The sequence below is a fragment of the Lampetra planeri genome, chromosome 1 (assembly GCF_965212315.1).
Source record: "Lampetra planeri chromosome 1, kcLamPlan1.2.h2, whole genome shotgun sequence".
NCBI classification, from domain to species: Eukaryota; Metazoa; Chordata; class Hyperoartia; order Petromyzontiformes; family Petromyzontidae; genus Lampetra; species Lampetra planeri.
In genome coordinates, this window is record NC_136107.1 from 8,055,062 (window position 1) to 8,072,440 (window position 17,379).

At 52.2% G+C, this 17,379-nt stretch overlaps 1 protein-coding gene across 2 annotated transcripts in view; it reads right to left on the reverse strand.

Moving 5' to 3' along the window:
• Positions 1-11,217: 11,217 nt before the first annotated feature.
• VWA8 (von Willebrand factor A domain containing 8) overlaps positions 11,218-17,379 on the reverse strand; it is a 63,340-nt gene continuing 57,178 nt past the window's right edge. For both annotated transcript variants that reach the window (XM_078619949.1, XM_078619989.1), the window contains 2 exons: positions 13,755-13,993; positions 11,218-12,399 (listed from right to left, as the gene is read on the reverse strand). In XM_078619949.1, the coding sequence (XP_078476075.1) occupies positions 12,291-12,399; positions 13,755-13,993 (348 nt within the window). In that variant the 3' untranslated portion in view covers positions 11,218-12,290. The remainder of the gene's footprint in view (positions 12,400-13,754; positions 13,994-17,379) is intronic.

The following is a 17,379-nucleotide window of genomic DNA, read 5'->3' on the forward strand; positions in this document are numbered from 1 at the left end:
TGGCTACCACAAGACCTTATTGACCCTTAAGCGGGACTATTACTGGCCGGGTGTTGAGGGTGACGTGGCACTGATTTTGAAGGGTTGCCACGACTGCGCGCGGAGGAAGGCCCCAGTTGTCCGGGACCGGGCCCCGCTGCAGTCCATCCGGGTTTCTCGCGTTAATGAGCTCGTGGCGCTCGACATTTTGGGGCCATTCCCTGCATCCCAACGGGGCCACAAATACCTCTTGGTGGGCGTTGAGTACCTCACACGTTGGCCCATGGCATGGCCTTTGGTCGATCAGTCGGCCTCTTCTATCACCGAGGCCTTCGTCCAGGGGTACGTGTTTGACAAGGGTGCGCCGGAACAATTGTTGACTGACCAGGGGCGGAATTTCTCGTCTAGGTTGCTCAAGGAGGTGTGTGACCTCCTTGGCACCAAGAAAATCCGCACCTCGCCCTACCACCCCCAGTCAGACGGGATGGTAGAGCGCTTGAACCGCACCCTTACGTCCATGCTGTGCCACCAGGTGAACACGTCCCAGTCAGACTGGGACCTGTTCGTCCCGGGGGTCTTGGCGGCGTATCGGTTGGCCCCTCATGCCTACGGGATTTTCGCCTTTTTATTTGATGTACGGTAGGGAACCGGAGCCCCCGGTGCACGTCCAGATGGACGTTGGCTCCTCCAAGAAGGGGTCGGCGGTGCCGGCCCCTTTGAAGGTCGCGCTTGACCGGCTGCGCGAGGCGCGACAGGCCGCTGCCGAGAATTCCGCAAGCCGGCAGGCGGCTAATGAGCGGCTGCCCAAACACCAGGCAGCTGGCCTCCAGTGGGTAGCGGGTTAAAAAGCGTGGCTGCATTGTCCCCAGGTCCCCGTTGGCACATCGGCCAAATTGCATCGCCCTTGGCAGGGCCCCGTAGAGGTTGTGGAGGTCCGCCGGCCGCAATGCGTCCGGATTCGGTTCGGTCGCCGGCAGTGGATAGTGCACCCGTCCCGGCTCAAACGTTATGTTCCATCTACCCTGGGGGATCCACCCCCAATTCCGGAGCGGCCGGCTGATGATGTATCCGGCGTGCCTGACCAGCCGGGTCTCGTTGACGGAGGTGACGTCTGACCTGTGTGTGTGCCCCCAGGCCCCTCCCAAGTGAGGCCGTTAGAGACCCCCCGGTCACCGGAGGCCACGGCGGTGGGCCTGTTGCCCGCTGACGGGCCACCTGCATGGGTGGCGGACACCGCACGGGGGAGCGGGCCAGCAGCGCATACCCGCTCGAGGGGGATGCGGCTCCGGTGACGGCCCTGATGGCCGTTCAGCGGGCCCTGCCCCTGGCGCCCATTCGGCGCTATCCGGCGTATGAGGCCTTCAGGCTCTATTTGTTTTGTTTTTTTGTTGTTGTGGTTGTTGTTGCTGTTCTGCTTGAGGGGCCGTGCTGCCCTAAGGTTGAGTTTTCTAGCAGCCGGTTTTACCTTCAGGCACACGAACTCGTGATTATTCGGTCTTCGGTCCGGTGTGGGGCCCCGCTTGCGGGGTGATTGCAGCCGGGTCGGCTGTTTTTTTTCACAGGGGGGGGTGATGTAGAGGAGTAGAGGAGAGTGGTGGCATCGTGTGCGCTGTCCGGTGCGATGACATCACGGGACGTGGGGTCGCACGCGCTGGGCAGTGCACGTGACGTCACGCCTCCTAGGGTATTTAAGGGATACCCCGTGACGTAAGCGGGGTCACTGTAGGAACGGGGATAGTAAACAAGGTGAAGAGGAAACCAGGGATAGTGAGAGGGATCGAATAGGGAGTCTGGGGAGAAGCCGGTGGTAGCCGTAGAGGTGCTTCTCTCTCCGGTCGGTGGAGTCGGCAGACTCCACGATCCGACACGAGAGAGAGAGACCGGAGCTAGCCGGCTGGGACCCGGACTCAGAGTAGGACCCCTAGCCCCTGGGAGTTGTGTACCCTGTGTAGTATTGATAAGTGTTAATAAACCCTGGCGGAAGCCCCTAACTCACCTCCGTCTCCGAGTACGTCTGTCGGAACTACTCAACACAATGAACGCTTTCATGCAGTCAGATACTCTTCATACTTCCACAATCCACATCCAATGAACCTCGGCTTTCACCCTTTTTCATGGCGATTCAGATTGTAAAGCAGGTATTTGTTATAATTACTTTTTGGTTATATTGTTAATAACGTATACACGTAATTATATATAAATGAACGCTACTTAAATAGTATGAATCCACAATTTCAGCCGTTATTAATCGACCAATTGATGAAGGGCTCCACACGCCATGTCGGTCTCGGGGGTATTTGACCATACTTCACCACGCTGGTCAGTGTATGTTGAAGGGAGGGTACAGGACCCGTTCTGATATCACTCGTCACTGATGTTAGCCAAAGGGATCAAACTCGGGTCGATGGATTCATAGCGCATCGTTTCACCACCGTATACAATGTACTGTAAATGCAAGTTAAACGTACAGTCTTTTGTTATTGTTTCACTACTTGTAAGCATGCCGGATCTCTCCCGTAACTGAGAAGGCTCTCGTGGAGCCTTAAGAAATCTTACTGCTTTGTACAAGTTCATACGTGTGTAGGACTCGTACAAGGGTTGTCTTTCTCTCCTCTTTATTTTCCTCTTAGAGTCCACCTTCGCCGCGCCACCGCTCCGCGTCTCGGTGCGGCCTCGCTCCGCTCCGCGTCTCTCTGCTGCGCCACCGCTCCGCGTCTCTCCATGCCCTCTACCTCACTATCGCTACGCTTGTCGTCTCTACGGTTTCTCCTACTCTGCATCCTTCCGATGCATGGCTACCCTGGTTGCTCACTGCGTTTTCGCTACCACTGTCTCTCCGTGCTTTACTCTACTAACACTGTCTCTACGCTTTACTCTACTATAACTTGCTCTGCGACTCTCCGGGCACCGTTACTGCAGCTCCATCCACAACGCCGACTCGTACAGGACTCCCTTCTCTCCGTTGCGCTCTGGCTTATATCCCCACACCAATTAATCTCCCTAATTATCTCTACCCCCCGCTTATCGCTCGCCCCCTGGCCCCCCGTGTCACGTGGCCTTGTTTTCGCCGCCGGAGCGATGCCAGCTAATGCCCAATTACCTTTCCAGCCAATCACTGGCCTGTGTCTTCCCGGCTACCCTGACACCTGTTTCAACCCTTAACGACCCACTTCGCCTAAAGTCACAACAACAACCATTACCTCACATCACCCCACTGTACTGTGCTTGCTTGCATAGCAACAGAGGCGGGGGATGCGTGGCGCGCTATACTCAAGCCCTACACGTGTGAAGTACCGGTAATTACGCTGGACACCCAGGTTGAGGCACACGTATCTTTATTACAAGTTGTCGGTACAGGACAGCACTAGAGGGGGTAGCGGCCCCCTCACCCGGATAACTGGGGATACACTCTAGCTAATCCTGACCTACTCCCAAGTCCTCCACTAACGGGCTAGGGGAGGCTAACTGGCCCGACACTGGTGAGTCGGGCTACGGTCTCCGGAGTCCCAGGGTACTGACCCTGGTTCACGGAACCACGCCTCTGGCTCGATCCTCCGCAGCCCTTACAAGGGCGGCGTCGAGGGGAGTCCAGGGCTTCTAACTAGAAGATCTTCCTTCTTCCTCCTTCGTTCCCAGACTGAGCCCCGAGCTCTCTCTGTCCTCCCCCTTTATACCCCTCGTCAGGATCACAACCCCCCAGGCTGCCTGATGCGGACGTCGCTGCGGGCACCCCCCCCCCGTGTACTCCCGGAGCTCCGCCCACTGTGTTTATTCCCCGTAGGATCCTATGCACCTACAGCCCTCCCGTAACAACCCTACATCACTCCCCCCATTACAGCTCGCAGCCGTCCCGGCTGCAACAATTCCAATAAAGGAACATTTACCCCTCAACCACCCCGTGTGTGCCTAATTTTTTTCAACAAATGCAAATTGAACAACAACCACACCCCCGAAGGGAATGTCCGACGCACCCCCCCCCCCCCCCCCCCCGTATAAATACGAAATCCGTAAAAGCGCGTATATACAACTAGCCAGGAACTCCCCCAGCACACACACACACCCACGACACACAACGCACCCACAACACACACACCCCGCCCACACACACAATGTGCCAGGAGCGCACCACCGACGCAGCATACAGTAACCATGAGACGTGAAATAAAAAATATAAAAATTCTTCCTTTCGTATTTTATAAGAGTCTGCGCATTTTAGCGCGCGTCCTTGCCGCAGGCCCGTCACACGGGGCAACCCCGGACGGCGGACCATCCGGTGGCGGCTGTCCCTTTCGAGATGAGGTCGCGATTGAAGTGGCGCGACCGTCGGCATCACCCGTGTGGGTTGTAGGGCACGAGCCCGTCATTCCCGGTGCACCTGTGGGTGGGACAGCCGGCAACACATCAGGCGAGAGCAGCGACGGACCCTCCGAGTCGGTCGACCCCCCACATGCTTGGCCCCGCACGTGTGGAGTGGGCCCTCGCACCGCAACGAATGGTTTTAGCCTAGAGGGGTGTACAAACCACCGGCGCCTCCCCCATTTGATTCGAACGCACTGAGGCCTCAAAACGTCGACAACCTCGACGGGGCCCCGCCACGGGCGTACGAGTTTAGAGGAGGTCGCGAGTGGTACCTGGGGGACAGTGCAGCCATGCCCTGTCCCCCGGCTTCCACTGCAGCACGTGCGCGCGAGCCAGCCTGAGGCGCTCGTTCGCCTTTTGACGCCTGTCAGAATTTTGCCTCGCAGCATCCCGCGCCTCAGTCAGTTTGTCAAGGTTAAATTTAACGTGTTCGTCCAATTTAGTTTTGCCCAGCGGCGCGGGGATCTGCAGCTGTGCCGGAACAGGTGGGTCGGGTTCGCGGCCATACATAAGAAAGAAGGGTGAAAACCCCGTCGCAGCATGGGGAGCCAATCTGTATGCCGCTAGAACCCCTTGAATTTGTAAGTCCCAATCAGTCTGCGAGTCCGAAACTTGCTGCGACAACATAGACGAGATGGTGCGATGCAGACGCTCGACCATCCCGTCCGTTTGCGGGTGATAAGGAGAGGTTCGAATTTTTTTCGTTCCCAGGAGATCACAGACTTGTTTTAGGAGTTTCCCGGAAAAATTTCTACCCTGGTCGGTCAGCAACCGCTCCGGAGCACCTTTGTCCATGACATAACCCTGGACAAAGGCGTCAACGATGGCTGCTGCCGACTGATTTGGCAGGGGCCAGGCCATAGGCCAGCGCGTAAAATATTCGACCCCCGTAAGCAAATATCTATTTCCCCTGGGGGTGGCGGGGAATGGCCCCAGAATGTCCAGTGCGACCAGTTCATTTACTCTGGAGACCTGGATGGACTGCAAGGGCGGGTTCGACTCCCGTGCCGGTGGTTTGCGCTGCGCACACCGAGGGCATGCTGCCAACAGATCAGCGACATCCCTTGTCATGCCCGGCCAAAAAAAATTCAGCTGGAGCAAGGCGAGAGTTTTCTGGGTACCCAGGTGGAGGAGGCGCTCATGAGCAGCCCACACCACCTTACCCCGTAATCCCAAAGGGACCACCAGCCGGTGACGGTGGGATTTGCTGTCCCAATGCATGAGCAACCCTGCGTGCATCCCCCAAGCGTCGGCCTCACCCGTCCCCCGCCCCCTCTCCCCGGCGCGACGACGCAGCACGAGGAGGGAGGTATCCTCCATTTGGAGGCGCCCCCATTCATTAACGGGCAACCCACACAGGGAATCTTTCCCGTGTTCCGCGATATCATTGGTGACCAATGTTTCGTCATTGGCGGCGGCCGCCAGGACCGGAACCAACATGTCCCCTGCTGGCTTGCAACGCCCAGACCCCAGGAGGCATGCGCATTCGGAGGCGGTTGGCATCCGTGACAGAGCGTCAGCGTTGGTGTGGCGAACGCCCTTACGGTAGGTGGTTTCGAAATCGAAATCCTGGAGGACCTCCAACCATCGGGACAATTGTCCCGATGGCTGTTGAACCTTCAGGGCGTACTGCAGTGCCGCATGATCTGTGCGGACGGTGAAATGCCGACCGTACAGATATGGGCGATACTGTTGGATGAAATAGACAATTGCCAACAGTTCCCTACGGGTGACACAATATCTTTGCTCCGCTGGAGACAACACCTGACTGCCGTACGCAACCACCCGTTCCACGCCGTCAACCACCTGGGAAAGCACGCCTCCAATACCCGTGTTGCTCGCGTCGGTGTCGAGCAAAAACGGCCTCGAAAAATCTGGGTAAATCAGGGGAGGAGCCTTTACCAGGGCGTCCCGAAGGGAGCAGAAAGCAGCTTCCTCATCCTGACCCCAGTGGAACCGAACCCCTTTAGATGTTAACGCGTGTAGGGGTTTGGCAATCGTTGCAAAATTAGCGACGAAGCGTCGGTAATATGATGTGAAGCCAATAAAACTCCTGACCTCTCCCACCGAGGTGGGAGTCGGCCAGGAGCTGACACACTGCGTTTTGGCGGGATCGGTAGCAATACCCGAGCGCCCTACGATGTGCCCCAAATAACGCACCGACTCGCGTAACAAATGGCATTTCTGGGGCTTAAATTTCAAATTAGCAGCCCGCATCTTTAGGAAAACCGCCCGCAACCTCTGGAGATGTTCATCAAAAGTTTTACCAAAGACAATAACGTCATCCAAATAAATCAGGCACGACTCCCATTGCAATCCAGCCAAAACCAATTCCATCAATCGCTGGAAAGTTGCCCATCGGCAACCGGTTGAATTGGAACAGGCCGTGCGGTGTACGGAAAGCAGTTTTAGGCTTAGAATCATCGTCCAGAGGAAGCTGCCAGAATCCCGAAAGTAAATCTAGTGTGGAGAAGAATCGCGCTCCCGCCAAGGCGTCCAGCGATTCGTCCATCCGTGGGAGCGGGTATGCGTCGGCAACCGAAATTTTATTAAGGCGCCGAAAATCCACGCAAAACCGCAACGAGCCGTCCTGCTTTTTAACCAGGACGATCGGCGCTCCCCAAGGGCTGGTGGAGGGAGAAATGATGTCGGCGGCTAACATGTCATCAACAGCCGATTTGACATGGTCCTTTTCGGCGGGACTTAACTGAAACGGATTTTGGCGAATTGGCGCGCTGTCACCCGTGTCAATATGGTGACGCAGCAGGTGAGTGCAACCCAAATCATATTTATTCCGACTGAAAACGTCGGAAAATTCCCTCAGTAGCGTTCTAAGCTGTTGGCGCTCTGAATTTGTCAGGTCCGTCGATCCCGCACAAAGCGCGTCGAGCCACCCTTCATCGCTGTCCGAATGTGGGAGCATCTGGGAAGCAGTGCCAACATGGTTCGCGACAGGTTCCTCGCAGGGCACCGGCGTCGCGTGAGCGAGCACCGTCCCTTGAGGAACCACCACCGGCTGCGACCCCACATTGAGGACCGCGATGAAAGGGTCCCCGTCCCCTCTTACGACGGTCTGGGCCGGAATCAAATGAGGTGCATTAACCCCGACCCTAGACGGTCCCAGCAAAACACCCTGATCCCCTACGCCCTTAGCGAAGGGCTTACGAAGTTTCAGAGGCACTAGCATTTGAGCTCCCGGCGGCACACTAACTGTTCTGACGACGAATGCCGGTACCGTCGCGAACGCCGTCCGAGCCGCCGCAGGGGAAGGCAGGAACGCCATGCGTCGCCCCGACGGAAGCTCAATGCATCCTTGGTCGATCAAAATACGAATTGGCATTTTGCCTAAGAAATCCGTCCCCAGCAGGCACGGAACCCCCAGCGAGGAGGAAACGAAAATCGGCCCCAACAATTTGATGTCCCCAATACAAATTTGCGCTCGAATCTGTCCCATGATGCCCAGAGAGCCCCCGTTAGCGGCATAGAATGGGACGTTAACCGGCAGTAAAGGCCGGCTTTGTACAGGCAGAATATTGTAAATTAACTCCGAAATGATTGTCGCCGATGCCCCCGTATCGACCAGGATGCGTACCTCTACCCCGTCAATGTGTCCGACCACGGCCGACGACCCTGACGACGCGGCTACCACGCGATGGGCCAACACGGACCACTGTTTGGGCTCGATTTGAGTCCCCGCAGTGATCCGCGTTGGCCCGTCGCAACGCAACATCGGCCCCCCGTTCGTTGTGGTGCGAGAGTGTGCAACGGGTGGGTGCTTTGGCCAAACATGTGTGGTGCCGCGACTCGCCGGATCATGTTGCTGGAGCTTGGGAGGAGGAGGCCCGGCGTCCCGTCGAGGCATCGTCCCGCGTTGTCGAGGCGAGCGGCACCCCGAGGCGACGTGGCCCCGAACGCCGCAGTTGAAACACCGCGGGAGCCCCGGTGGAGACGATGGACGGTCGAAACGGCTTGAGCCGTCCCGGCCCGACCGTGCTCCTTGCGCCTGTTGCCGTCGATGGTCGACGGCGTAGAGCTCCTCCGTCGGAAGGGTGGCTGCAGCCACCGCACGCCCGGCCGATGCCCTGCTGGCTTTCCGCCGCAGGGACAGAAGGTTGGCGTGAAGGAGGCGCGCCGCCTGAAAAGAGGTCATCTCGGCGTCCTCCTGTGCGACGACAGCGATGTCCAGGTCGTCTGCCAGGAGGAGGATTTTCTCCGTGACCATCGCGTCCACGCCGTCGTCGTCCATACGGGGAAAAGCCGTCTTGGCCAGCGCCAGGAGGCTCGTCCTGTATGCCAGGGGCGACTCTTTTTCACCCCGCTTGCGGTCGTAGAACTGCTGTCTGCATTCTGCAGATGGTCCATAGACCCCAGCCAGCAGTTGTAGCGCCCTCGGCAGAGTAGAACGCTTCTCTCTTGGCGCCGATGTGAGGGCGGCGAGCGCGTCGGCGTCGAGGAGCGCCGGCAGCGCGCAGAGGGCTTCGTCGTCCGACCACCTTGCCATTTCTTGGTGGGCGATGAAGCGTCGTTGGAAGCCGCCCCAGTCGCCCTCCGCGCCAACAAATTCCTTCAGCGGAGGCAGCCGTTGTTGCAGCGCAGCGTTCGCCTTGGAAGTCTGCAGGCTGCTATCCTCAGGACTCGGCTGTGCGTCGGCGCGAATGGCAGATGGAATCGCCTGTCGCAGCCGTGATGACGCTCCCGCCGCTGGCGATGATGCGGCTGTCCCAGCGAGAGCGGTGTCGGACCCAAGGTTTAGCCCGGCCACGCCCTCTGCAGCTGCCGTGGCGATGGCGGGAAATTCAAAGTTGGAGTCTTCCGAAATGGCGGGAAGGCGCTCCGGTCGTCGACTCCCCTCGCCCCGTGGTGGACCACCAGCCCCCAGCCGCGTGATGTTTTTCAGCGTGGCGGCAGCGGAATACAGCAGCTCCGCCAGCCTCTCGTGAGCCAGCCGTAGCGCGTCTGGCTGCGGCTCCTCTTCATGCCGATGCCCCGGCAGGAACGCGTCAGGCCCCGGCTGTACCATGTCTTGGTGAGCCGTCTCGGGCTCAACGATTTCAGCAGTGTCCTCGTCCGGTACTCTGGCTCGAGCTGTCTGACGTGTTTCCATGTCCGTAATTCTTCTGACACCAGATGAAGTACCGGTAATTACGCTGGACACCTAGGTTGAGGCACACGTATCTTTATTACAAGTTGTCGGTACAGGACAGCACTAGAGGGGGTAGCGGCCCCCTCACCCGGATAACTGGGGATACACTCTAGCTAATCCTGACCTACTCCCAAGTCCTCCACTAACGGGCTAGGGGAGGCTAACTGGCCCGACACTGGTGAGTCGGGCTACGGTCTCCGGAGTCCCAGGGTACTGACCCTGGTTCACGGAACCACGCCTCTGGCTCGATCCTCTGCAGCCCTTACAAGGGCGGCGTCGAGGGGAGTCCAGGGCTTCTAACTAGAAGATCTTCCTTCTTCCTCCTTCGTTCCCAGACTGAGCCCCGAGCTCTCTCTGTCCTCCCCCTTTATACCCCTCGTCAGGATCACAACCCCCCAGGCTGCCTGATGCGGACGTCGCTGCGGGCACCCCCCCCCCCCCCCCGTGTACTCCCGGAGCTCCGCCCACTGTGTTTATTCCCCGTAGGATCCTATGCACCTACAGCCCTCCCGTAACAACCCTACACGTGTATAGCTGACATCAACAGGATGGCATTTATAAATTTATTTATTTCTAAATATAACACGTAAACACATGTCAACACATTAAAATCAATAATGCACTTATCCAACGATAAAATGTATGTTTATATATACACTTAACGGAGTATATTCTGTCACTAAAAGCTTTCCAAACTTGCATCGAGTTATTTATTGCATTTATCCCACAATATTCATTACATAAACACGTTGCAAGGAGTAAATCAGAATTGCAACTTCAAGATAAATCAACACTTCCACGATTTATATACTGACTTTAATGGCAGATAATTTAATGAAACATTACTTGATAATGATCCACTCTTCTACTTTTCGGCAGTCGTGCTCGGTAGGCTGTTTCTAAGCTAATCGGTATTTTGATGCACTCTTATTCATAGGCCAGACAATCGACAATTTTTCAGGCTTCTCACGAAAGTCTGAAAAATAATGGTTGGAGTCATTTGTTTCAACCTTCTGACTTCAAGGGGGCAGACAACTGTAACACATCCCTGCGGAGGGAGCTGGTAGGAAGGTTGGGTTGCTCGGTCAATGGCCAGGGTCAACGGTGGCGTGGTGTATTCCACAAATATGCCCGACTGTGAGGGCGGGCACAAGCTGGCGTGAGTAGGTTAAACGTTCAGTTTTATAAGGGCACCACGGGGTGACCAGCCCCTCCTCACCCAGCCCCACCTCCCTCCCACCCCCCACCCAGCCCCACCCTCCCCACCCAGCCCCTCCCCACCCAGCTCCACCCTCCCCTCCCCACCCAGCCCCTCCCTGCACGACGGACGGACACAATAATCCCCTGTGGGCTGGTGTAACCAGGAGGTTCCTTCCAGTATTAACATTTACATACCACGTTTTTTAGTGCTTCTATATATCTCAATAATTTGCTTAAATATAAATTTACATTGATGAAAGCCAAGCAGTTGGTTAAAAATTAATGGAATTTTTGATGAAATTATTTCTGTTCATGAAATTGTTATATTTAATGTGCCCATCAGCCATTTTCTATAGAAGCCTGAATGCAGAATTCTCCATGCCACCGCATTCATGGTTCTTCGATGCCACAAGTATAAGCTGACAGTACTGTAAACACATGGTAACCCTCTCAGACAAGTTCCCTCTGACTCCCTATTCTGTCACCAGTCTTATCCATCTACAGTCATCCTTTCTGGCAAAGCGTCCTCACCCAAGTTAACATATTTAATATTTATTTGTTCTATGATCCATGTGTTCCTCTTCCTGCAACAATGCAATTCCAAGCATCATTGTTTTCATACGTGCAAAACGGTGATCGTGTTTTTATACAAAAAAGGATTTTCAACAGCAAAACATAACAGGATTCCCAGCATGCTTTTTATGTTAAGATCACATCTTGCGCATATTCTGCAGAGCCTTGCAACGGCCACCAGTTCTAGAGAGCCAAGATCGAGGCATTTTTAATCTAGGCAGGAGAATAAAGCAACTGGAAATAAGGTTTCTTATGAGGCCTTATGAGTACAGTATATTAATTACTACAGCCTGCCTGCTGCCGCTCTGTCATCACAGCACCCACTGAAGACCACGTGGTGCGAGGTCTTGCTCTCATCAAAAAAGGAAACAATTCTTAGTGAACCCTGATTTTAAAAAACATCAGTAAACCGATGAGACTTCAATTGTATCAGCACTTAGGAACTGCTGACATGTTTATCCCAGCAGTCGCCAAACCTCCACGTGCATTTGTTGAATACGTCATTGGAAACCTTTTTGGAAAAAATAAACTCTAAGAATTGGAACCCACTTTATTCTGTGACTAAGGAAATTCCTAATTTTTTATACAATATCACACCTTTTATCTTCTATATTCATGGCAAATTCCTCTAATTATCCATTGTTATGCATCACTTGGAAGCAGTCTTGAGGAACACATTATTCTTCTAATATCCATTGTCATTCTGCAGATGAGAGGAGTCACCCAAAAGTAGTGGCAAATTCTTCTTACGAGCTGCATGTATCTGCGGGTGTCGGTGCATTTGAGAGGAATTGTGGAAAATGTGAATAGGATCTGTAAATAGCGCCCCCCCCCCCCACATACCACAGTTTAGTCCCACTGTATCATAGTGCTCCTAACCACTGTAGATCTTTCCATTTTAAAGATGGTTATGTTCATTGCCCAAAACAGAATTTACATGTATTTTTTTTTTTACTCAAAATCAGTCAATCTAATTTTAGAAGCATGTTAATTTATGGTGGCTACACGAGATGTGTGTCAAGAATGATTGGTAACATCAAAGGGATGAGAGAAGAGTGGTCGTGAAGATCTGCTGCAGGATCTGAGGGATGAGTTTGGTGTCCATGGCAACAAAGGAACGGCCGGCTGGCAGCATGCGCTGTAGCCTGCCAACGAGAAGTGGGCAGCAGCACATGCATCACAGTATACAATGTGTTCTCGAGTTTAAAGGTGTACTTTATGCAGCAATTAAAAACAGATCTGAAGATACTGCATCACATACATGAATACAACAAAACATATTGAACGTGCAATCAGAACTAAAAATAAGTAACATTTAAAAAAACTTTTTTTTAAACACGCTTTTATGAAACGTACTAGTAATGGCAGAACTGCATGACTCCAGGAAGTGGCCCCGAAGCTTGCCATAACGTAAGGGACCGTGGCCAATTACAGCCAACGTCAGTTGACCGTGGACAATTAGACCCAAGCCAAAACATTACATGTAAAAAGTAATGTTTAAAAATATATATTTTTATGATAGAATTTAGTATTGTCATCAGTATGACATAAGTATACCAAGTTTGCAGTCGATACCACATTGGGAAGTGTGTTAGAATTGAGTTACAAGATTTGAGGATACAACGACGACAACAGCAATGACAACAACGACAACAACAGACAGAGTGAGTTAAAAGAAAGTGTGTAAAATAACGATAAACATGGTGCTCTTAAAGGTGGTATCTGAATCTTGCAAGAGGTTTTTAAACGACGGTGGATAAAGGGAACCAGGGAGCAGAGGGTAGGGCAAAAGGAAACCTTAGACCTGCAGCAAGCATAGTTTTCGGGACAGTGTATTTATGAATACAAGCTCTGTCAAATATGACCAATAAAATCACCACATATGTATCTATATACGGTACACAGAAAATACAACTATCCGTTTACGTGTCAGTCCGTCTGTGTGTCAAAACGAGCACTGTTATTGGCTAAACAATACCGTGACTCAGCCAATCATGCGCATCTACACATTTGCTACTGAGGAGACAAAGGTGCTGGCCAGAGTCCCCCTTTGTTGCCTGCATTTGCCCCAACAGCCTTGAAACCCTCGACAGCAGGACTTTTTGTATCCATGTGTATGCACGTTGATGTGTCTGTATTTGATGTGTCAGTGAATACGCCTGTGTTTGTGTTGGGCAGAGATGACCTCCCAAGTGGACTGAGGCATAAGGTTGACGCAAGCTTGACACTGCTGATGAGAATATGAACGTCAAAACCGTTCCAGGGTTTGCTTGTATTAAGCCAATGCCACTAAAAACATACCCATAAGGGAGTGCGCAGATGGGCTCTATGTGGAGCGACAAATATGGGAAAGAGGTGTGTTGCCCACTTATTTATTTTGTTGGGGACTGGTGGTGATCGTGTGCAAGCTGCCTGACATGACAATTAAAACAACATGCAAAGTTAATGTCCATAACTTATCGCACGGCCACCACAAGAGTGCAATGAGCAAAATAATTACCTTGCGGCCTGGTCGCCCAGCGAACCGATGAACACAACAAAAGCATGCACGGACGGTTCGTTGGTAAGAGCACGTGCCAGACTTGCTGCTGGAACCCCGTAGCGTTCCAGGTTCGCATCGCTGAAGAGCACGAGGAAGCGCTCGTCTGCATCCTCTTGTGCGAGAGTCGCCGCCGATGCTCGTGCACCCTCCACGGTGTAATCGCCGCTCGCGCAGAACTGGGAGTGCGCGTGCATTGTCTGAACACACACGAATGGGTTTTAATAGTTGTACAACATCGTTAAATATCTGACAACATATCTATTCTAGCCAGACGTGAAATCACTCAGCAGTTATACATTGAGCTACGATTATAGAACTTCAAATTGCCATTTTGTTAAGCAGTAATTCTGACGCTTTAGTCCTAACAACTGGCAACAATGCTGCTTTACTTGCCATGTCTTTAATTAATGTAAATTACACACATTTATTCTAGATTTGAAGCTTTCGTGACTGCAAGGAATCATATTCTTAGGTTTTTTCGGTAAAGTCACGTAGGTAAAACATCAAAATTAATGAAAATAAAATAAAAACAAAAAACAAAAATCACGACGTTTCGGAGGCAACACAAGTCTCCGTCATCAGGTGGGACCGTCACAGCCGAATTAGCTGCATCAAGTGAGGCAATTATTCAAGAAGTAATCCCTTATAAGCAAGTTGAAGGGGGGAGGAGAGGGGGGGGGGAGCTCATCAAAATGTGGTAGCCAATGAATGGAACGTATCGGGAGGGAGGGGGGCGGGGCTCAAAGACAGCACGGGGCGCCAAGCACAACGCATCGGGAGGGGGAGGGGAGCGGGGCCAAAACAATGGACGACGGCTTGGACGCGGTTGCCGCTGCACACGCCAACACAATGGACAGAGAGGGGGGAGGGGAGGTGTGATACACATGATAGACAAAAGAACGAAAATGCCCATGCCTACACCAATGCCGGCTGAACAATGAAGAGAGCACTGCCAAAAAAAAACAACTGGGGATGTTAACACTCGGTAAAGTAAAGTAAAATAGTGCCTGTCAGATAAGATGGTCCAAAAAAGTGTAATTAAGTCTTTTTTGCATGGTTGATAACATCTTTCCAATGATTACTAAGTTTGTACCCATCATCACGGTTGAAATTATGTCTGTGTTTGTATATTTGTATGGCTTCGTGTACAAACCTTTGATGGTAGCCGGGAGGTTTGCAGAGAACCTTGGTCTCGGAAAAGACAATTTCATGAGAGCCCACCGAGTTGTAGCTATGATCGGCAACGGCAGAAGAATCAGTTCTGCCGTGTTTCAGATCTGACTTGTGCTCGCGGACACGATCAGAAACATGACGTTTCATTTCTCCAATGTAGCAATCACCACAAATGCAACTCAATTTGTAGATTCCAGGATACTGTAAGTCAGGAACGACATCCTTCACAGATGGAATCAGATCACGGATTTTATGCACTGTACTGAATCGGACTTGGATCTTATGTTTGTTTAGAATTTTGGAGATCTTTTTGGTCACGCCTGCTATGTATGGTAACGTGATGGTTTTGGTCGGAGTTTCAAGTGGCTGTTTCTGTGTGGTGGGAGAGACAGCTTGGCGGATAGTACGGTCAGAGTATCCGTTCATCCTGAGGGCCCGATGTACATGTCTTAATGTACATCGGGCCCTCAGTGTTTGTCAGAAATGCCATGGGCTCTGTGGTATAGCGTTTTGATGAGAGAATTCTTTTGAGATGGGTGGTGGTGGGAATCCGGTTTCAAGTAGGAATCTGTGTGGGTGGCTTTCCTGTAGACAGAATGTCCCAAGGATCCGTCAGGCCTCCTCTCAAACAGAATATCCAAGAATGGTAGTTTACCGTCTTTCTCCACTTCCATGGTGAATCTGATGGATGGTGTCTAGAATTGATGTGGTCCAAGAAGTGGTTCAATGCTGGGAGGCCATGTGGCCAGATGACGAAAGTGTCATCCACATACCTCTTCCACAGGGAAGGACGCAGGGTAGATGTCTGGATGGCGTCTGATTCAAACTTTTCCATGAACATGTTGGCTATAACTGGTGACAAAGGGGAGCCCATAGGGGTACCCTCATTCTGTTTGTAGAAGGTGCCATTCCAGGTAAAATAGGTGTTGGTGAGGCAATGCCTAACCAGCGCAGGTGCATCAGAATTCAATCCATGTTGGACTAAGTCCTCAATTATTGTTAGGGTGTCCGGTACTGGGACTTTGGTAAACAAAGATACTACATCAAAGCTGACGAGGATGTCATCAGGAGATAGTACCATGTCCTTAACCATAAAGACTAATTGGGTTGAGTTGAGTACTGCCGAAGAGGCCTTGCCTGTGAAGGATGTCGTTCCTGACTTACAGTATCCTGGAGTCTACAAATTGAGTTGCATTTGTGGTGATTGCTACATTGGAGAAACGAAACGTCATGTTTCTGATCGTGTCCGCGAGCACAAGTCAGATCTGAAACACGGCAGAACTGATTCTTCTGCCGTTGCCGATCATTGCTACAACTCGGTGGGCTCTCATGAAATTGTCTTTTCCGAGACCAAGGTTCTCTGCAAACCTCCCGGCTACCATCAAAGGTTTGTACACGAAGCCATACAAATATACAAACACAGACATAATTTCAACCGTGATGATGGGTACAAACTTAGTAATCATTGGAAAGATGTTATCAACCACGCAAAAAAGACTTAATTACACTTTTTTGGACCATCTTATCTGACAGGCACTATTTTACTTTACTTTACCGAGTGTTAACATCCCCAGTTGTTGTTTTGGCAGTGCTCTCTTCATTGTTCAGCCGGCATTGGTGTAGGCATGGGCATTTTCGTTCTTTTGTCTATCATGTGTATCAAACCTCCCCTCCCCCCTCTCTGTCCATTGTGTTGGCGTGTGTAGAGGCAACCGCGTCCAAGCCGTCGTCCATTGTTTTGGCCCCGCTCCCCCCCCCCTCCCCCTCCCGATGCGTTGTGCTTGGCGCCCCGTGCTGTCTTTGAGCCCCGCCCCCCTCCCTCCCGATACGTTCCATTCATTGGCTACCACATTCTGATGAGCTCCCCCCCCCCCCTCTCCTCCCCCCTTCAACTTGCTTATAAGGGATTACTTCTTGAATCATTGCCTCACTTGATGCAGCTAATTCGGCTGTGACGGTCCCACCTGATGACGGAGACTTGTGTTGCCTCCGAAACGTCGTGATTTTTGTTTTTATTTTATTTTATTTTCATTAATTTTGATGTTTTACCTACGTGACTTTACTGAAAAAACCTAAGAATATTACACACATTTATCTTCTTCTTCTTCCACGTGTTTGGCCCACTCATGTGGGGTCCCGCTGTCCCCGCCAACCTTCTCCATGCTTCCCTGTCCTGCGCCATCTCTATTTCCACTCCTCGGGCCACCGTGTCCGATCGCACCACATCGCCCCCCACCTCTTCTTCTGCCTTCCTCTTGATCTCTTTCCTTCCACTTGCATCACTTGCAACTTCTGACCCACATCATTTTCCTGTTGTCTCTCCACGTGACCGAACCACACCAGCCTTTTCTCTCTCATCTTCTGTCTAATTCCTACTACCTAGAGTCTTTCTCTCACTTCTTCATTTCTC